The 21,068-nt window shown below is 37.3% G+C and overlaps 3 protein-coding genes across 9 annotated transcripts; all 3 read right to left on the bottom strand.

Moving 5' to 3' along the window:
• Positions 1–1,049: 1,049 nt before the first annotated feature.
• On the bottom strand, positions 1,050–12,614 carry LOC149926928 (uncharacterized). 4 transcript variants are annotated; one of them, XM_090159176.1, is made up of 6 exons: positions 12,416–12,614; positions 7,459–7,640; positions 7,356–7,376; positions 7,094–7,290; positions 6,193–7,020; positions 1,050–1,353 (listed from the first exon to the last, which is right to left on the bottom strand). In XM_090159176.1, exons 1-4 carry the CDS (start codon positions 12,492–12,494, stop codon positions 7,180–7,182), a joined length of 393 nt encoding a protein of 130 aa, XP_090015302.1. In that variant the 5' UTR covers positions 12,495–12,614; the 3' UTR covers positions 1,050–1,353; positions 6,193–7,020; positions 7,094–7,179. The 4 variants fall into 4 exon arrangements, with proteins under 4 accessions (XP_090015302.1, XP_090015301.1, XP_090015303.1 ...); XM_090159175.1 differs by having other exon boundaries at positions 6,193–7,290; XM_090159177.1 differs by lacking the exon at positions 1,050–1,353 and adding an exon at positions 4,287–6,129 and having other exon boundaries at positions 6,193–7,290.
• A 2,890-nt stretch (positions 12,615–15,504) lies between these two features.
• LOC149926929 (uncharacterized) lies at positions 15,505–18,321 on the bottom strand. Of its 4 annotated transcripts, none has more exons than XR_016473863.1 (8): positions 17,765–18,321; positions 17,568–17,709; positions 17,284–17,511; positions 17,139–17,226; positions 16,667–17,076; positions 16,097–16,598; positions 15,793–15,897; positions 15,505–15,713 (listed from the first exon to the last, which is right to left on the bottom strand). XR_016473863.1 is itself a non-coding variant. In XM_090158702.1 (6 exons), the coding sequence occupies exons 1-6, from the start codon at positions 17,810–17,812 to the stop codon at positions 16,285–16,287; spliced, it is 1,230 nt and encodes a 409-aa protein (XP_090014828.1). In that variant the 5' UTR covers positions 17,813–18,321; the 3' UTR covers positions 15,976–16,284. The 4 variants fall into 4 exon arrangements, 1 of the variants encoding a protein (XP_090014828.1); XR_016473861.1 differs by having other exon boundaries at positions 16,093–16,598; XR_016473862.1 differs by having other exon boundaries at positions 15,793–15,968; positions 16,093–16,598.
• Positions 18,322–19,209: 888 nt separating this feature from the next.
• Positions 19,210–20,122, bottom strand: LOC149926930 (uncharacterized). Its single transcript, XM_090159399.1, has 2 exons — positions 19,768–20,122; positions 19,210–19,641 (listed from the first exon to the last, which is right to left on the bottom strand). Exons 1-2 carry the CDS (start codon positions 20,017–20,019, stop codon positions 19,474–19,476), a joined length of 420 nt encoding a protein of 139 aa, XP_090015525.1. The 5' UTR covers positions 20,020–20,122; the 3' UTR covers positions 19,210–19,473.
• Positions 20,123–21,068: the final 946 nt, after the last annotated feature.

Raw genomic sequence — 21,068 nt, forward strand, 5'->3', positions numbered from 1 at the left:
AAGGAAGCGCATTGTGGAGGCACCGCCAGTGGTTGTCAATCTCGCTAGGTGGACGCTGGCGTAGGGCACTATGACGATGGACCACAACCATGGGGACATCGGCTAAGTAGGTGCTATAACGTCACCTGGGGTCATCGGTAATCATACCGGATATCGCTTGGCGATCACGTGTCCGTAGAAATCACTCGTTTTCGTGGTTCGTGACAATTGCGTCTTTACGCACCTCGCGCCACTGTTGTGTTCGACAAAAAAGATCGACGAGTCTTCATTGCCAAAAGGAGCATTTTCTCGAAGGCCGTCGGCGTCGAGGTAACCGGGGAAAGACCGTTGGATGGCGGTGAAAGCGGTGGCCAGCTGAGTCTCGAAAGACCACAATGGGCGGCCGTCGTGCATATGGTCGCATGCCGGCCTCCAGGCACCGTTGGGCTTGATGTAATTGGTCAAGTGGCGAAGACCTCTATGGAAAAGTGCTGGAGCCGTGATAGAGGTAAGAGAGTTGCAGGAGACATCTCGAACGACGGTTGACTCCAAAACAGGTGTTTCCAGAAAAACGTCCCGAGACGATTCTGCGACGGTCGAGTGGCTGATGGCGAGCGCGCGTGAAAAATCCTGCGGCCGGTTGTCGGGTAGTTGACATAGCGAGCACGCGAGACGAAAGCCGGGATCCGAGCGGTCCGGATCGGCAAAGAGACGCGTAGCGTATTGAATTCGAAATGGGTCAATCTTGGCAGCGACGTTTACTAATTGTAATCCGCGAACAGGAATTCTGCCGCGACCCAGTGCGTGGAATTCCAAACGTAATTCACGAGATAACGTTGAATGCTAGTGACGAAAGTTGGCGGAGGTTCGAGTACTTTTAACCGATGCCACAGAACTTGGTTTGCGATCATAACCCGGCCACGGATGGAGGAAAGATGACGAATCCGTCGCCAGCGACCCAGCACCTTCAGTAGTCGTCGTTCAAGGTCGGCCCAGTTCTGATCCGTGTAAGTGATGGAACTTCCCGCCGTCCGAACGTGAAGGAATGTCACCTTGATTATCGATTACGCGATTGACCGTGGCGGTGGAAGCGGTGCAGTACGTGGCGAGGCTCTGGAAGAACCTTTCGAATTGCCGCTCTTCGCGTATCAGACCGTTAAGGTCATCCTCGAAAGTGGAGTGAACCACGCCGTGACGCGGATTAGTGTTTGGGATGTCAGGGCTTTCCGGAGCATGACGTTGAGTGGCTCAATTGCGATAGTGAATAGGATTGCCGAAAGAGGGCAGCCCTGTCGAATGCCGCTGTTAAACGGAATCGGCGTCTTTACGGTGTTGTTGTATCGGAGTCGGAAAGTCACGTTCTCGTATAGTACGCTGTAACGCATAAAATAAACAGCCTTAATATTTAATTTAAACATTCACATTATTTCCCTTTTCTCACATTCTTAACTTTACGACTCTGGGTATATTCTTAGAGTCATTTCAAAATTCTCAGAATTACATCTCCAAAACCCTTCCCTGCCTAGACGCTGGCCGTCTAACTGACAGGTTAATGGGGTTACCCATTTTCAAGATCCCCTCTCTATAGAAAGTAGAGACGAGTCGGGCCCACTTTTTTTCCGGCCTGACCTGAAAAACGTAAAAATAAATTTTGCCCGATCCGACCCGACCCGAAATTTTTAGAATTAAATTAGCCCGACCCGACCCAACCCGTAAGAAATTAAAATAAATTTTGCCCGGCCCGGCCCTGAAACCCGACAAAACCCGAAAACCCGAAAACCCGAAAAGACCCGAAGAACCGCCGCAACCCACAGCATGAAGCTTTTTTTATTTTATTATATAGTAATAATATTATAAACAATTTTTGTGAAGAACAGTTAAAGCCCAGTTCACACTATACAATTAATTGGGCCACTTAATTGAAACCAACTAATTGTAAGCAAGAAAATTGAATAGTGTGAACAGAAAAATTGTAACCATTGTTCCAACTTTTTACCTCTCCGAGGGTACTTTGTACCCTGGAGGGGTATTACAATCACCGTGTCGGTCGGTGGGTCTGTCTGTCCTGCGAACGCGTACGCATTTTCCGTGCAAAAGTTAATCATTGCGTACGCAGTTTCTCGAAATCTCTGCGTTCGCAGTTTCTCGAAGGGTTGGCAAAACCACCGGGTGACGGTGAGCGTTAACGGATTCATTTGCGGTTTGGTTTGGTTTCGATGGTGTTGTTTCGTTAGCGCTCACCGACGGTTTTAACTCAGTTTGATTGTGTATTTCGTTTTTGTAACGTTGAGTTTGTTGTGTTTGTGTTTTATGATTGTGGATGTTGAGTCTGTTGTGTTTGTACGGTCGTTTTCTCTCCAACCTCTACTTACTGACTTTGGGACGGACCAAATGCTGAGTGTTATGCAACCTCTCAACGTCCAATGGCAGGATTTCCACCAATTGTTCACGGTATTCGTCTTAGTATCAATTTGCGATATATGGGCGCCGGCCGGGAATCGAACCCGGGTCTGCCTCGTGCAAGATATTTACTCTAACCACTCAGCCACCAACGCTTGTTAAGGTACGGTGTTTTTCTAAAAAACAGCTTTGGCGAATGTCATTTACAAAGTTATAACGTTAGGTACTATAATTTATTCTACATCATTTTAAATATTTATAAATTATATTAATCTTATATTAAAAAATTCAGAGTGGATAGTATAAATGAATTTGATAAAATCAATGCCACTAATAAACAATTTAATGACAAAATAGATAAAATATGTAAAAAGGTCAATGAACATGAGTCCCGTATTGGTAGCTTAGAAAATAAAATTGACCAAATCGACAGTATAAATTTCGAGCTAGATAACCTAAAAGAACACACTGGTGTCAAACTTGCCGAAAAAGACAAAGAAATAGTCCAACTAAAATCACAAATAGATTCCTTAGAAATAGATCGAATAAGAAATAACTTAATGGTTTCTGGTCTTCCTGAGAAACCTGGTGAGGATCGAGTTAAGCTGGCCCATGACGTACAAACAATATTCCAGGAACTACTTGGCCTAGATCTTAGAATTAAACCCCATCAGATCTCCAGAAGGGGTGAAATAAGAAGAATTATAATAAAACTTGAAGATGCACCATTAAAAGCGGAAATTATGAAAAACTCATACAAATTAAAAGGTTCGAAAATATTTGTATCTCATGACTATACGATAAAACAAGAGGAAGCTAGATATAACTTAAGAGAATTTATTAGATCTAAAGAGGGTAAAGCTAAATTTTCATCACAATTCACTGTAACATTTGAAGGGAGTACCTATATTTTTAACTTAAAAATTAATTACGTTTATTATTTCCCATTTTTTATCTAATTGATAAAAATTTGTATGAAAGTGGTGTATGCTAATTTTCGCAGTGCTAACTGCAACCTTGGAAACCTTGTATCGGAATTCTCTGAAAACGATATAGACATATTTGCTCTTAACGAGACCTGGTTCACTAACAACTATGTAACTTACATGCCTAATTTCGTTTTTACTGGAATCGGAGATAGAATTGGAGGTGGGGTCGGACTTTACTTAAAGAATGATATTAAATATTCTGTGATCACTAAAAATTGTATTTTTAATGCAAATATCGAATGTTACTGCATCAAACTCGAATTATCAGGTGACATTCCAATTTTGAACTTTTTATTGATATTTGTGAAGAAATCATAAGAAGCTTAGCTAATACAAAATCGAATATAATAGTTGTTGGAGATTTTAACTTTGATTTCAATTCTAAAACCCCGTGCCCCGTGTTAATAGTTGATTTGTTCTCTAGTTTCGGATTGTCAAGAACTATTTTCGAACCCACCAGGGTAACTGCAAACACGTCAAAATGTATAGACAATCTGTTCACTAATATTTCCGGATCAATAGAAGTAGTTAAAAGCGCAGATGCCTCGGATCACTTCCCAATACTATTCGCTTATGAAACTAAAGTAAAAACCTACACAACAGTAAAAATTAAAGATTTGTCACAAAAAACTTAATCAATTTCGCTGAAAGAATTGGACGTTTAAACTGGGAAAAATTATACTCAATTATTGATGTCAACAAAGCTTATAACTATTTTAGCGATAATATAACGTTGATATATAATATGTGTTTCCTTACAAAAATTTAAAATTAACAAAAGAGTCGTGGATAACAGATAATATAAAACCAATAATTAAAACTAAACGAAAACTCTACAAAAATTTTAAACGCCGCCCCACTTCTGAAAATAAAGCCACATACGCCACATATCGAAACTACTGTAATAATCAGATACGGAATGCCAGAAGCAACTATGTTTATAAAAAAATTGAAACCGCCAAATCAAGTAAGAAGAAGTGGAAAATAATCAATACAGTAACAGGTAGAACTAAATCTGCAAATCAAAGTCCGACGTCCGTAACAGCTGACACTATGAACTCTCACTTTACTACTATCATAAACTCTAACAGTGATGAAAATTCGCCTCTTAATCTTAAAAACAATAACTCGACATGTGCCCTTTTTCCAATGACCGAAAACGAAGTTAAAGAAATCATCACCAGTCTTCCACACTCAAGTTCTCCCGGTCTTGACGGTATTCACCCAAAACCAATCAAACATATTATGAATTATATACTCATGCCACTAGTCTATCTGATAAACTTATCTTTCTCGGAAGGTGAATACCCCGAGCGGCTTAAACAAACCTCGATTACACCTATATTTAAAAAAGGAGATCCTGATTCCCCTAACAACTACAGACCGATTTCAGTCCTTTCCGTCTTTTCTAAAATATTTGATAAATGTTTTCTCATAAGACTTAATTCGTTCTGCAATAAACACAATTTACTCTCTAAACACCAATTCGGCTTTCGGTCGGGCTAAGGAACAGACCAAGCGGTATCCACTGTTTACAAAATAATAATCAATACTTTAGACCTTTCTCAATACTGCTTAGGAGTTTTTTTAGATTTAGAAAAGGCATTTGATAGTGTCCCTCACAAAAGGTTATTACAAAAGCTTGAATGTTTAGGTTTCCAAGGCAATTCTCACAACTGGATTCGCAGTTACTTAAGTAATAGGAAATGCATAACAAAACTAAATAATAAGTAGTAGTTGAAATGAGAGAACTGAGACCGAGGGTATCACTTCCCATAGGGTATCATGGGGTTTCACTGATTCTATGCTGTGTGAGAGAACTGGGACCGGGGAGGTATCGTGGGGTATCGTAGGGGATCGCGGTGAGAGAATTAGGACCGGACTGTCAGTGGATAATAGGGTATCAGAGAGAACTGAGACCGAGGGTATCACTTCCTATAGGGTATCGTGGGGTTTCACTACCGAGAAGGTATCGTGGGGTATCGCGTTAGAGAATTAGGACCGGACTGTCAGTGGACCCTAGGGTATTAATTCTTCGTAAGGCAACGTGGAGTGTAAGACCCTTGATTTTTATGGGGTATCGTGGTATAGTTTTTTTTCGCACGTAAAATCGGTGCGGTATCGAATTTTTGACTAGATATATGAACGGGACACCGTGGCTTGCTTAATGACCAGATGACTATAATCTTGTACAAGATAGTAAAATGAAACGTGCAAAGTTCGGAAAATAAGTATAAAAAGAACGTACTCCTCACAAGTAAACCATCAGTTCATTTGGATCCTCCTCAAGTCTAAGAAGAAGCCAGAATTTTTGAGAAATGTAAATAGAATTTTCCGCTCATAAAACATTTGATATTTATTCTAAAAACTAATTTTATAGGAACACCGGCAAAGTTTTCCCCATTTCTTGTACCAAGGGAATTGCGGTCACTCCGGAGTGTCTTATCCAGGTTGGTAGATTAGACGGAAGTTCGGACATGACACTTACGGAAGACGAATTCAAACAACTGCGGAGGGAAAGTCATCAAATATCAACGTTCATGGACAACGATTTGACTCCAACCGCCGTTTGGTCTTTTGACGGGTCGGATACGAAACGAGTCGAACTAAGTATTTTTAAAAACAGAAGGGTAGTTGACGTTAGAGAAATTGTGCAAGGTTCTGGAGCTAACTACGCGAAGCGTTACTTGACGAAAAAAGGATTTACCATTACCAATCGTCCCTGGAAAGCTTTGTTAGATAAATATGATGAAGTGATGGCCTACCACAATGAAGTGAAACGAGTTTATAGCGAAATTGAAAAATTTGTAATCGAAGTACTTACTATTTTAATAAAAAAGAATTGTTATGGTTGCGATGTTGAGCACCCTTCGCAAACGCAGCACGAGTGTTTAATGGTGGATTGGAACTCAAGAGTAGAAATGCACTTGTTTCACGCTATGAACCAATTATGTTATTCCAAAATTACGTCAAAAATTGATACTTTTTTAAAAGAAGATTTACTTGATAATATTATGGCTCATATTGTATGCAACTCTAAAAAAATATTGTATAAGAGTGACGATGAATAAATTAAAACTATAATAGAAATATTTTGTTAAAACTGCTAAGTCTTTTATTTCGTACGTCATTTTTAGTAATGGATCCTACCATGAAACACCCTTTCACGGGACTCGTAGCGGGACCAACACAGTGTGGAAAATCACATTTTATCGCTAATTTAATTAAGCATAATAAATATTGCATTTATCCCCCACCAGAGCGAGTAATATGGTGCTATACTGAATATCAACCACTTTTATTTAATTCAGTATTAGAAAGTAATCCATCATTGGAATTTCACGAAGGATTGTTAGACCCTTTTAGTTTGAATCCTGAAATTAGAAATTTTATCATTCTGGACGATTTATTAGGTGAAATAGCAAACAATAAAGAAGTGACAAACTTATTTGTACGAGGATCACATCATCGGAACACATCGGTTCTGATTTTAATGCAAAATTTGTTTTATCATGGGAAAGAGGTGAGAACCCTCAACCTGAATTCTCAATACCTCATAATATTTCGTTCCGCTAGAGACGTCTCCAGTGTACTAAATATAGCTAAATATCCCCGTCCAATACGAAATTCGTCATTGATGCTTTTCGTCAAGCTGTACAGAAGCCTTATGGCTATTTATTTATTGACTTAAAACCAAATACGCCAGATGAATTTCGACTACGAACCGGAGTAATACCAGGAGAAGAAGCTGTCGTTTTTGTCCCCAAAGGAAAATGAACAGAACGACATCGAACAGAGTTTCAAAGAATGTTCATTTTTTGAAATACTTATGTACTTGTAATACCAAACAATGAAAAGCGGCAATAGTGCTAGCGGGTCGTGACGCTATCTTGGCGCTGGTGGAATGTTGTATAAATGTCCTCTGTGGGAATGTAAAATTAACAGATGCTCAAAAGAGACGGTTAAAGAAACATCGCTTCGTTTTACGTCATATTTGTGGAAAAATTCCTTTTTCAAAAAGAAGAGATATATTAGTTCAAAAAGGAGGTTTCCTTCCCTTTTTATTAGCACCGCTACTTTCAATCATTACTTCAGTAGCCGGAGCGGCGATAAGTCGTGCCGTTAACAAATAAATGGCCCGCAAAATGATATTAGTATCCGAAGACGTCCTTCGAAGACTGAAAAACGGAATTACCGAAGAAAAACAAGTTGAAGTTCCCACTTTGGATAAAGAAATAGATTCCATTCTCAATAACGACCATATGAACCAATCTGAAAAACTCAATTTATATAATCAAACGCTACAACGATATTTAATTAGGAATCGTCAACCAATAGAAAAAACAAACGTAAAAAAGACGTGGTATGAAGAAATAGCTTCTGGAATTTTTGTTTTATATATATTTTCAATTTATTTGCTTTTTTTATGATTTTCAAAAAACGTTACTTATTTTTAAGGGCCAAGTCATCAAGCGACTTATAGCCTTTCATTACAGCAATTTTTTTCAAATAACATGACAAACATAAAATTTAAAAGTTAAAAATAAAATAAACTAAACAAGTGTAAATATACACAACAATAAAATCTTACTACAAAATATTTAAACAAAACTGTTTTAGTATAAACATAATCATCTACTTAAAACATCTTAAATTATTTGAAATCGTGAACTTTTGATTTTATATATTTTTTGACAGAGCTAAGTGGCTTGTTTATATCAATATAAGGAAAAATTTCGTTAAAAAACGTTGCACCTTCATAAAAAATTGAATTTATTTTTTTACTGGATTTGCACTTAGGCTTATCAATGATGCATTTTCGTTGTACACTTGGACTCAGCAAAATAAAAATATATCATGGTCTGAGCTCGGCAAATTGGAAATTGGAGGGCGAGTCGTTTTAGGAACTAACGTTATTGATTTAATTCATGATGCTGTCAGAAAAACAAAAGCTGTTACCGATCCTATAGGCACTAATAACTTTTATGAAACCTTACAAAACAACAATGTTCCAAAAAAATATATACTAGATTAAGGATTCTGAATTCGCTATCGTACCGTTCACCACCACTTAACCCATCACAGTGGGCAACGGTGTAATTGTGATTTATTAATAAAATGTGAAGCGTGTGTTGAGAGTATTTATTTAACATTATTATTCCAAGATGGATGGTTGTGCAGAAACCGTAGCTGTTGATGTCGTCTCAATATTAACCTTTTCTTTTTCGAAAAATCCAAAACTCTTAACCGCTTTCTTAATAGTATTAATATTTTCCCTAATTGAGCTGTTTGATTTCATTTTATGGGGCTATACGTTACCCAATTTCGTAAATAGTACCTATTATGGATGAATTAAAGAATGTTTATTACAACGTAGCGGACTCAGGCGGGTACGTAGGTGTTCGAGGGTTGTATCTTTCCGCTAGAGAAAAGGATATAAAAGTTACTCTGAAAACCGTGAGGAAGTTTTTACAAGATCAAGACACGTATACTTTACACAAAAAAGCCAAGTGGCGCTATAAAAGAAACAAGACCATAGTGTACGGTTTTGATGAACAGTGGCAAGCTGATTTAATTGATTTAAAAAAACTTTCGAAACAAAATAAGGGAAATCGTTATATATTGGCTTGTATTGACATTTTTAGTAAATTTGCCTTTGTTGAGCCATTGAAAGATAAAAAGGGGAATACCATAGTGAGCGCGTTGGAAAAGATTTTAGCTCAAGGAAGAAAACCGAAACGGATGCAGAGTGATCATGGTAATGAGTTTGTCTGTCAAAACGTTCAATCTGTGTTAAAATCACGAGAAGTAGATTTCTTCGCGACGAACTCGGAAGTTAAAGCTAGCGTCGTCGAGCGGTTTATTCGATCGTTTAAATCAAGAATGTATCGATATTTCACCGGGAAAAATACAATGATATACATTGACGTGCTTCAAGATTTAGTTGCAGCGTATAATAACAGTTACCACCGGTCAATTAAATGTAAACCAATCGAAGTGACCTCTAAAAACTCTAACATGATTTGGAACAACCTGTACGGAGATGTTGACTTTAGTCCACCAGCGATGTATGATTTCGAAATTGGTGACATTGTAAGAATTAGCAAAAACAAAGGATTATTTGAAAAAGGCTACCTTGCCAATTTTTCGGAAGAACTGTTTCGAGTGATTAAGAGGATACCGAGACAACCTCCGGTATATAAACTCGAGGCTTTAGATTCAGAACCCATTTTGGGAGTATTTTACAAGGAAGAAGTACAAAAAGTGGGTAAAGATCTCGAGACGTGCGCTTTCCAAATTGAAAAGTGCTCAGGAGGCGACGCAAATCTGATAATTCAGTCGAGTTACTCGTACGCTGGAAGGGGTACGGACCGCAATTTGACAGTTGGGTTCAAGAAGTAGACTTAGAATGAGTTTTTACATCACTCTACCATCCGATTCTTCGCTGAATTATTTTCCCGATAATACTTTGAGCAAATTCAGAGCTTACCTTCCGGAGAATGTTCAGCTGAATGGGTCTTACGAAGTAGGTTTAGCGGAAATAGGTTATCCTAGAACTTGGAACAATATCAAGGAAGAACCGGTAGTACGAGTTGGTACGGATGATATCGTGTTGGAAGATTTTAGGTATATACCTAAAGCAAATTTCTCTTCTATCGAAGATTTACTTGAAATGTTTAAATTTGAGAATAAAAGGGTCGAGTTCAAATATCATAAACATCTGAAACGAGTTGAGGTTCATATAACTAAGGGGTTTTACTGTAAAATACCTCCTAATATAGCGATGATATTGGGGTTTTCTCTTAAGCAAGAAGGCGAATTGAAAATTAGGAAATCTACGCTAGCCCCACATACCGTAGATATGGACGTGGGATTACATTCTTTGTTTGTGTATTCCGATATCGTTGGAAGTACGATCGTGGGGGACAGGAACGTACCTCTTTTAAGAATAATTAGTGTTAAAGGGAAAGATGGTGAAACTATAGACTCGATATTCACTAAACCACACTATTTACCCGTCGCCAGCCCAAACATCCAAATTATCGAAATTAATATAATGAATGACTTAGGGAACCCAGTCCAATTTGAGCGTGGTAAGGTACACGTTACCTTACATTTCAGACCGCGAAGAGATTGGAGTTCCCTATAACATCCGCTGTAGTCGTGTTTAACACATCATTTTAGTATAGCTCAACGCGAGACCAACATCATGCGGCGACAACCGCACAACCCCGCCGTTAATGATTACGATAAATATTATTTGAATCAGGCCGGCTATGGAGCCATTCCCGTGTATACTGGTGTAGGTGTTCAGAAAGGTTATGGATTGGGTAACATACAAGCACCCGCATTTAGGAGTGCTATCCCTCTCATTAAGAGTGGAGCAGTGTTTCTGGGTAAAAAAGCCCTTGACACTGGAGCGAAAGTGGAATTCCAATCACAACAGCTCTGAGAAACAGATCAATGAACGCGGGCAAAGAAACTCTGTTATCAGCGAGGGAGCGAGTGAGGGATATGACTGGATTGGGACTTAAAAGGAAACGTGGTGTGGTTCGCAAAGTCACTCGAAAGAAATCTAAGAAGAAGAAAACATCGTTTCCTTCTCACTCTGATTTATTTTCATAAGTGTTATGGCTCTTTTACATCCCCACTCGATCGGGTGTGTTAATTCTGAATTGGACCTTCTTCAAGTTCCTCTGTCTCAAACTGGTATCGTCAGCGGTGAATGGGTCGAATACAATCCCATTTCGAGCATTACTAACAACTCATCATTAACCTTTTGCATAAGTGGAAATTCCGAAGCGTATATTGATTTATCACAAACACTTCTACACGTTCAGGTGGATATCAAAAAAGAAGATGGATCTTACCCTAAAGCCGCTGTTATTGCGCCGGATGGTACAGTTACTACACCTGCCGATAATATTGCACCCGTCAATTTATTTTTGCACAGCCTCTTTCCAGAAGTTCATTTATTTTTAAATGAAAAGTCTGTTACGTCCAACGCTAATAATTATCCGTATAAAAGTATGATTCAAACTATGCTAACCTTTGGTGATTCGGCAAAAACGAGCCATCTAACTAGTTCTTTGTTCTATCGCGACACGACCGCTAAATTTGACGATTTAAAAAAAACCAAGGTTTCTTAAAGATGGCCTCTTTTGCGCAACAGGGGACGATAGATATGATCGGTGTCGTTCATTTAGATATATGTCAACAACCTCGATATCTATTGAACTTAGTGGATTTGAAATTTGTTTTCGGAAAACCAAACAAAGAATTCTGTTTACAAAGTGATGTAAAATGTCAGTTAGAGATCAAATCTGCATCCCTTTATCTCAGAAAAGTAAATCTAATTCCGGAAATTCCGTTATCGCACGCCAAAGTTTTACAAATGGCAAGAGCTAAATACCCCATTACCCGCACCGAATGTACTTCTTTTTCGATTCCTAGCGGAAATATGGGCGCCGTGCAAGACCATTTGTTTACGGGACAGATACCAAAAAAAGTCGTTATAGGATTAGTCTCCCAGGATGCTTTTCTAGGTGACATAAAATTGTCACCATATAATTTCCAACATTTTAATTTGAATCACATTGGGTTGTACGTAGACGGTAGTAGTGTACCGCATAAAGCACTTACCCCAAATTTCGCTGAGAATAGTTATATACAGGCGTACGCTAATTTATTTCTTCAAACTGGACAATGGAATATAGACGAAGGAAATCAGATCAGTCGAGAAGACTACGCGGGAGGAAATTGTCTTTTCGCTTATGATTTGACGGCTGATTTGATAAGCAACGCGTCACATTTCCATTTGGTTAAAAACGGAAATTTAAGACTGGAAATAAAATTCGCTTCTTCATTACCAGAAACTATCGCAGTAATTGTGTACGCGGAATTTCAGAGTTTGATTGAGATTGATAAAAATAGAACCGTTGTTCTCGACTAAATTACATGGATACGTTTACAATTGACCGAAATTATGGAGAAAGATAAATTCGCGAAGGACCTATTTCGTGGAGTATTTGCCGCGAACAAATTACCTAAATTCGTGACGACATTCCCATCGCTATATATCGTTAACACGGCTACATCGTCGAGTTCGGGAGAACATTGGGTCATATTGTACTTATCGAGAAACAAAAATACTGCATTTTTCGACTCCTACGGTAATCATCCTGATATGTTCCGCTTTCATGACTTCGTCGAAAGAAACAGTAAAACTATTACTTTCAATTCGTTACAACTACAAGCAAATCGCAGTATGACGTGTGGAGGGTTTTGCGTGTATTCCGCGATAAATCGATGTAGAGGTGTAAAAATGTTTCATATTGTGACTAGATTTTCGAAAAATAAAACTGTCAATGACAAAATGATCAAAGAATTTATGTATTCAAAATATTCAATAAACATCCATTAACTTATCAAAATATACTTTATTATCTGTTATTCAAAACATTGTTAGTCAAAGTACTTTATAGATTTTAGAACAATAAACTGAATATTAACGAAACTTGCTTATGAACAATAAAACAAAGATAGTTTCATATTTCTTAAACTCTTATTTATTCTGAAATATGATCAGAACGAGATTGGGATTCACGCGTTTTTGTTTCTGTTTGTATGCTTTTTCAAAAGGTCAATCCAATAATGGCCGTAAGATAAAGTTCTACTACCATCCCCCAAAATATATTTTTTATTGTCGCAAGGGTTTAAAGCCATTTTATTTTGAGATATTGTATAAAGGTCATGTTTCAAGCTGACGATGCGCTTCATCTCGCTAATAGTTAGTTTTCTCTTAAACAAACACTCGCGATATTGGACATGTCGAATTTTGTTTTTTACCACTTTTTTGCAAATGCCCTTTAGAGTTTTTTTCTCCCCCCTCTTCGAAATTAAACTATACATTTTTGGTCTCAAACCACATAATTCTTGAATTGGTGTTCCATCCATTTCATCTTTCATTTTTCCTATCACTTTTTTATTTGCGTCACTGTAAGAAGGATGGTCGATAGGATAACCTGAGAAGTCAAAAAGTTCGGAATCATTCTTAAAATCGGCGTAGACGTCATCAGTCCTTATATCGTAGGTGAGACTATCGGTGTCCGTGAAAAGAAGCCTCGCATTACTTTTGTATTTCTTCATTATACAGGGTCTTTTTTTTGCTCGGAAAAGTGTTTTTTTTCAAAAACTATTTATAGTACCGATTTCAAATTTGGAAGGTCAATTCTCTATACCGGGGGACATCAGTTTGAGAAATTTGAGCGTTTTCGGTAATGGTTTTCACCAATTTTGAAAAATTATTTTTCGACCACTAGGTGCGAGATAAAAAATTTCTATTATAAAGTTGTAGGCCGTCATCGAAAACCCTTAAAAATTGTTCACTCGACGAAAAACAACTTATTTATCAGTGAAAATTCGAGCTTGAAAAATTTACAAGTTGGTGAAGCCAAATTACGATTGTTTGAAACGATAATTGAAAAGAGAACAAGTCTAATACAAACGTAGTAGAGTTTTCACACTTGAAAAAATGTACACGTTTGGTTTTTAAATGCAGATATTTTATTCACATAAATTTTTACAAAACATTTTCAATAATATCACCATTGGCTGCAACACAGGTTTGTGCGCGGACAATTAAGTTCTCAAACGCTTTCTCTACCATTTCTGGTGTGACGTCTCGGCAAGCACTGATTATTCGTCTAATGAGTTCCTCCCTAGTTTCAATGGGCGTGGCGTATACCTTTGCTTTAACGAATCCCCAGAGAAAATAATCCAGCGGTGTTAGGTCAGGTGACCTTGCTGGCCAATGCACTGGACCATTTCTCCCTATCCACCTTTCAGGAAACTCGTTGTTGAGGTGCTCAGTTACTTGCCGGGAAAAATGCGGAGGGGCGCCATCTTGCTGAAACCACAACTGACGTCTTTCAGCCAATGGAAGGTCGTCGATTGCGTCACTCAGTTCGTTCTGTAGAAAATGTAAATACCTTTGGCCGTTGAGGTTCGTCGGCAGGAAAAAGGGACCAATCAAACGGTTTCCAACAAGTCCAACCCAAACATTGACCCGTTCAAATTGAACCTGGTGATGATATTCAAAACCCCAATGTGGGTTGATGTCAGACCAAAGATGGCTGTTTTGATGATTAAAGGGCCCATCTCTAGAAAATGACGCTTCGTCGGAGAACAAAACATGGCGCAAAAATTGTCTATCTTCTTGGACAGAATTTAGTAACCAGTTGCTAAATTCATAACGTCTTTGATGGTCTCCGTCAATTAGTCCTTGGTGGAGCGTAGCTCTGTATGGGTGATAGCGATTCTTACGAAGAATTTTCCACACACGATTTGCAGAACAACCCAAATCAGCAGCGGCGTTAGCGCAACTGTGACGAGGATATGCCACAAAGTACGCGAGTACATTGTTCTCGAAGTCTAAATCCGGTTGACCCAATCCGCGAAACCTAGGTTGCAAGTGACCAAATTGATTGAAATCGTGAATTGCTCGTCTTACTGTATTTACAGATGGTGCTCCATTTGGATGTCTTTCTGCGAAGATTTCAGTCACTCTTCTAAGGTTTTGCGCTGCTTCTCCATAGTAAATGGCAACTATCTCGGTACGCTCAGCTACTGAATAACGAGGCATTGTTCGAAATATTATCAAACACTGATAATAATCTCCCAAAGTTTTCCTTTAAATACCCAATGCATGTTTAGGATTGACCTATAGCCTCGTGTTTTTTAAATCCGGTCGTTTTTTTAACCAAAGTTTCAACTGGATTAGGTAATTCGGTTTCAATTATCGTTTCAAACAATCGTAATTTGGCTTCACCAACTTGTAAATTTTTCAAGCTCGAATTTTCACTGATAAATAAATTGTTTTTCGTCGAGTGAACAATTTTTAAGGGTTTTCGATGACGGCCTACAACTTTATAATAGAAATTTTTTATCTCGCACCTAGTGGTCGAAAAATAATTTTTTAAAATTGGTGAAAAACATTACCGAAAACGCTGAAATTTCTCAAACTGATGTCCCCCGGTATAGAGAATTGACCTTCCAAATTTGAAATCGGTACTATAAATAGTTTTTGAAAAAAAAACACTTTTCCGAGCAAAAAAAAGACCCTGTATAATCGTAATGGAATTCATAAATACAGAGTTTTGACAACTCCAAAATGGTAAACCCCGTGTATATTGGTCTATTCAACGTTAAACTCCTCTTTTTCAAGTTCATTATGGAATATTGTGAATTTTTCGAAACAGGGGGAAGACGCTTTTTTAATTGCCCGTTCAGGTGTTTGAACTAAGTGGAAATCTATTCTGTTTCGTAAATTCTCCATCGTTTTACCTGTTATAAAAAAATAAAAATAAAAAAAATTAAACAAAGGGTAAATTTTTGTTTGTTTTTCTCTTTGTTTGTTTCATACCAAAGACACTATTGTTTTGGAGCTTGAAGAGGTCACGTTCAAAATCGTTTTCGACCATTTTTCTCTTCTCGGTGTTGAATTCAATGAATGGTCGTAGCCACGGTCCTTAATTGAACGATAAAATCTTATGAACTCGGATTAATTTCAACCCCTTGGAGACGTAATATTTAAGATTTCTGTAGTGTACAACATATTTTTCCTTGTTCATCAAACTGGGGACCAATTTTGGAAGCGTGTTTTTTTGCGGGAGCTTTAGCTCTTGTAACATTAGTTTATAATATGGTGAAAACATATCCTTACTTACTATCCGCGATTCGGGAGCGAGTGGATAGCAATTATGTTCTTGATGAAGTTCTTGGGGATATTCCAAATCAACTTCCAATATGAAACCGTAAGGCGAATCGTTTGGTAAATTTAACACATGTTTATTAGTGAAGGACAATAAATCATTTAAAGGTACCCAAGCGAACTTACTCATTGGGAGATAATCTATCATAGAATAACCGTATAAGTTATTCGTGTCCAAGTTTCTGGGATATACTTATTATTCGCTTGCGCAAATCTATGACTTATCATGGAAACGCCTCCCCGTATTCCACGCTCAATAAATAAATGAATGTCTATATCCTGTATAAGCTCTAGTCGGACATTCGTCATGTAAAGAGCAGCTTCCCAAGCTAATCCGGGTCCGGTGTAAGCGTGTGCACAGTCGAGTTTATAAAATTCAATGCACATTGTACGGAAGCTTTGGTAAACATCTGCTAGTTGTAGTGTGTCCAAACGCACATAAAAGTCGTGTAACTCTCCTGTAAGATAGAATAATCAAATTTATTTTATTAAAATGATAAGTATTTCTTTTATTCTTTGAATATACCTAACGTTTGGATATGAAATGTCTCCCACACCTGACGTACATTTTCGTAACATTCATCAGATAATTCCTCGTCGGTTAGAGCGTTAAAAAAATCTTCTTTCGGTGGTAATTTTGTTTCATTAAATTTATCCATATCACTCATGTAGTCATAAGGGTACGATAATTTTTTAAGTAAATGAGTAACTTCACTAGGTGAATAGACAGAGTTAAGAATAGGGAATTTGTCAGGTCCACCTTTTGCTAAATTAGAGACAAGGGTTTCCAGAGATGCTGGCATAAATCGAACGGAATCGATAAAACATAGTCGTCCAAAAGTAAAACTAATGTAAGTTTCTGCGGTGGAAGGGATGCATGTAATTTTTTCTTCCTTCTTTAAACCTATTCTTTGCATGATAAGGTGAGCATCATACCTGTTAATATGTAATCCATACTCTTTAAGCAAAATTAATTAAATTATATTCTATAAACGTACCGAGATAAATTGTGCATAATAACTGGTATGAACTTCCCCACTCGTAGCTTTAAATTACAAGAGTTGTGTGCAATTCCACGGAAACGCCCTGAAGTTGTTCAATAATTATATTCTATACACAAGCTATATATATTTATATATTTACCTGAATAATGACAATGATCTTTGACCGGTGGATCGGTGAGAGTTAGAATTTCGGAGCAAACATAGCAATGAGTGGCTTTCGAACACGTTTCAATTTCTGAGGGTGTGAGGTCCATCGGGACGTTTTTCTTTAATAAATCGACGATGATTTTTTGTTCCGCTAGTAGGTTCTCCAGAAACACGTCGATAGCATCTGTACCTCTATAAGTCACAGGTGCGTTTGGTGTGCCTAAATTATAATAAAATTAAAGTGTAGAACAGGAAAATATTACAATTATACGATACCATCTGGTCCTACAATAACGTAGCTAAATCCACATGCTTCGTGTTCTGACAGTTTGGTAGTAGATGATAAGATTGAATCCGGAAAACAAGTCTGAATTTTCACAATAAGAGACTCGAAGTCGGCAATTATAACGTACGGCACCTGAAATAATAAAGTACATTTAATATTTTCCAAGAAAAAAACAATATCGAGTTACCTTTTGTATCCATCCAAATTTGTCAAATTTCAAAATTTTCAGAGGCATTTTTATACGTTGGGGTCCATGAATATAACAGTTTTACAGATGATTTTGGTGGTTTTGTTTAGAATTTTCTCCAGAAAACCGATGTAGACAATAACGACATACGTAAATCTTACCATTATGTTTAGTGGAGTTGCACAGCAATCTACTCATATTACGTATCAGACAAAAATGGTGTTTTTCTCCGGAAACAATGTACAGAAGGTCAATTTGTCTAACTTGGGAAACTTTATTATCACTAATGTGACGAGGAAAGACCTAATTTTTTCCCAACCAAAGATATTAATTGACAGATTGTTTTTTTTTCCGAATTTTTTAAGCATAAATGTGTTAAGATGAAAAGGGAACGTAATATCGGAGCATTCTAATTCCATCTCAAATGGAGTATATAGATGGACTCTTTCACTGTGGTATTTGGCGGGGTGGAGCTTTGCGAGAATACACCACAAAAAACACTTCTTATCCCTTGATTTTATATTCACTATTCCTTTGCAATTACGAAGATTAGCGGGGAGAACAACAAGTGGTCTGTACTTTATTATGTCTACTTGCAAAAACATAATGCTATTAATTATCCATCCACTACCGATGTCTTGAAATTCCTCCATTGCCTTGCATATCTGATCTAGACACGTTTCAATTTGACGGGGGATTTCATCGGACACTAAAGTGCATTGATTTTTGCTTCGGAAATATGGAAGCGCTTCCACTTCTTCCCCATTGTTCAGTTCGCGTGAATAACGTCCACGTATGAAAATGTTCCATTTCATACCGTTATTAACAATTAAATGTTTTTCCAAGTACCTTATTAATCCAAATTTAATTTCCTCAATTAATAGATGAAAGTCTGTGTGGGTCGACTTTGGTGAATACCGCGTACTAAGTACGGCGTTTCTCAAAACTGAAAGTTCTTCAATATTATCCCGAAAATTATCGGTAGGCGCATACCTATCTGTTAAGTTTACAGGTTGCTGTTGCTCTGATGTTTGAGTGACGTCTCGGTTAGTTAATTCAGAGTGGCACTCGTGAACACGAAAGTGTCTGGAAAGTCGGTCTTTGCGCGCGAACGATTGTCCACAAACCTCGCAAGAATGTTTATTTTCCTCATGAACTTCGCGTATGTGTCGATTTAGAGTACATTTTCTAGCAAACTCTTTCTTGCAAACGCTACAAGAAAACATGATGGTGTTTCCCCGTCTTATTCGGAAATGGTATTAGCACAATTTTTCGTGGGTTTTATACTACGTTGACTAGACCTTTCACTTCAAAAAAAAAATCGACAACAATGTACAAATCCTTATCCGTCATGACACTTGAAAATAGCGTTTCAATTCGTTTATCTTCAAATGTACATCGTACTACGGACCTTACAAAATTAAACTCTTAAATTATCCCGTTCAAGAGAAATATATTATTATATTTATGGTGAATTAGCCTATATAGAAATTATTTTATAAAATTAAAATTTATTATTGACAAAAATTCAATTTTTTTTTTATTATTTTCGATTTATTTAGCCCGATTCACTTTCAGAATCCGAAATATGTACGGACGCTACTGCAGATAAGGCTCTCTGCTCCAACTCGATTAAATGGTCGAGGTCCGATTCATAAATAAGTCCTTTGTTTTTTTTTGCCTTAATTGGTGCGGTTTCCGTACCCGCTTCAAGCGAACGTTTTTTTTAAATTTTTTCCTTTTTTTTGAGGAGTAACACTTGATGTCGGTTCGGACGGCGTCGAGGAAGTTGATGGAGACGATAGCCCCATTAGAATTTTGGCAAGCTCGTCGTCTTCCTGCGATACCGAATCATCCCTTAGGAATATTTTTTCCACCTTAAAAGAACAATATTATACATTACTTTATTACAGAAATAAAATAAAAAGTCATATGAATATTCAACTGAAACTAAATCCATTGACGTTAATCTACTTGAAAGCATATAAATGTAATATATATACCTGTATATAGGTGGACGCCTTTCCCAGTTTATTTCTCCAATTTTGCATGACAGCGTTGAAGGGAACGTGGACATCGATCTGGCGTTTTTCATTTGCCACGTATTTTGTGTAGAATTTGTTATCGTGAACGGTTTTTACCACGGCGTCCAGCACACTGAAGCTTACCATTTTCTTGCCGGGGTCGGAAGTTGGAATCAACGTATATCGTAGAATGCACAAAGCCTTACTTTTGTCTACTTTTGAATAGTTCATTTTTCAACGAAAAGTTTTAAGTCTGCCCGAATGAATCAGGAGGCTGGTATGATTTCCCTATATTGAGAGATGACCTAAAGTTATATAGTGTACTGCTGTGTACTATCTATGAACTGTCACCACTAGTATATTTCAAAACTAAATTTCCTAATACACGTACTTGATATGTATTGAAGAAAACAAAACACTACACTGATAATATATTTTATTTTGAGATAGAGATGACCTTTATATAGTGAACTTGTGTGTAATTGATCTTGAACTGTCACCACTAATATATTTCAAAACTAAATTTCCTAATACACGTACTTGATATTTATTGAAGAAAACAAAACACTACACTGATAATAAATTTTATTTTGAGATTATACCGAAAGATTGAATATAAGTATTTCCATGTATTATTTCTCCAGAGAGAAATTCCGTACGCTTTAAATAATGCACAATTAATGTCATTATGGTTGTGATACTTGCAAGACAATGGACAACGCACTAACGATAATTTGTTTAATTTGGGACACCTGTTATCTTCTACGTTGATAACACTTTTTCCGAGACTTTTTGATAAATATTTTGATTTTTCTAGTCCTTTCGTCAAAAAGGTTTTCGCCTTAAGTGAAATACGTGCCAGTATATGACCCAAATCTTCGATATCATAGTCTCCCTCATTCCATTGAATTCCACATAAACTTCTAGAGATCCACGAACAGAGTCTTTTGTCTTTGACACTTAACTCACTATACGGAAACGGATGTTTAAACGTGAAAACATTATTTTCGCCAGTTTCCAAGACTAGAAACGCCAGTTCTTTAATTATATATTTGTTTTCAGCTCTAAGGAAATTTACTTCAATTGCGCATGAAAAATTGTTGGACCTATTCAATAGATGCAACTTATTTATTTTAACTATCGGTAGCGTAAGCGGAAAAAACGTGTTACTTACATTTTTTAACGTTTTCTTAAGTTTGGTGATGACCAAAATGAACTGATGGTTTACTTGTGAGGAGTACGTTCTTTTTATACTTATTTTCCGAACTTTGCACGTTTCA

The sequence above is a fragment of the Leiobunum rupestre genome, chromosome 9, assembly GCF_980474605.1.
Source record: "Leiobunum rupestre chromosome 9, qqLeiRupe1.1.hap1, whole genome shotgun sequence".
NCBI classification, from domain to species: Eukaryota; Metazoa; Arthropoda; class Arachnida; order Opiliones; family Sclerosomatidae; genus Leiobunum; species Leiobunum rupestre.

What these genes read in the sequence shown, in the direction of transcription:
- LOC149926928 (XM_090159176.1), bottom strand. Translation starts at nt 12,494, where the DNA reads ATGACCCAATGTTCTCCCGAACTCGACGATGTAGCCGTGTTAACGATA. An exon ending in GAATGTCGTCACGAATTTAG is followed by an intron (nt 7,641 to 12,415) that starts GTAATTTGTTCG and finishes TGAGTTTTTCAG; the next exon opens with ATTGGTTCATATGGTCGTTA. An exon ending in TCGCCGCTCCGGCTACTGAA is followed by an intron (nt 7,377 to 7,458) that starts GTAATGATTGAA and finishes TTTTTGAAAAAG; the next exon opens with GAATTTTTCCACAAATATGA.
- LOC149926929 (XM_090158702.1), bottom strand. Translation starts at nt 17,812, where the DNA reads ATGCCTCTGAAAATTTTGAAATTTGACAAATTTGGATGGATACAAAAG. An exon ending in ATTATGCACAATTTATCTCG is followed by an intron (nt 17,077 to 17,138) that starts GTACGTTTATAG and finishes ACATATTAACAG; the next exon opens with GTATGATGCTCACCTTATCA. An exon ending in ATTTCATATCCAAACGTTAG is followed by an intron (nt 16,599 to 16,666) that starts GTATATTCAAAG and finishes TCTATCTTACAG; the next exon opens with GAGAGTTACACGACTTTTAT.
- LOC149926930 (XM_090159399.1), bottom strand. Translation starts at nt 20,019, where the DNA reads ATGAACTATTCAAAAGTAGACAAAAGTAAGGCTTTGTGCATTCTACGA. An exon ending in AGGCGTCCACCTATATACAG is followed by an intron (nt 19,642 to 19,767) that starts GTATATATATTA and finishes TGTTCTTTTAAG; the next exon opens with GTGGAAAAAATATTCCTAAG.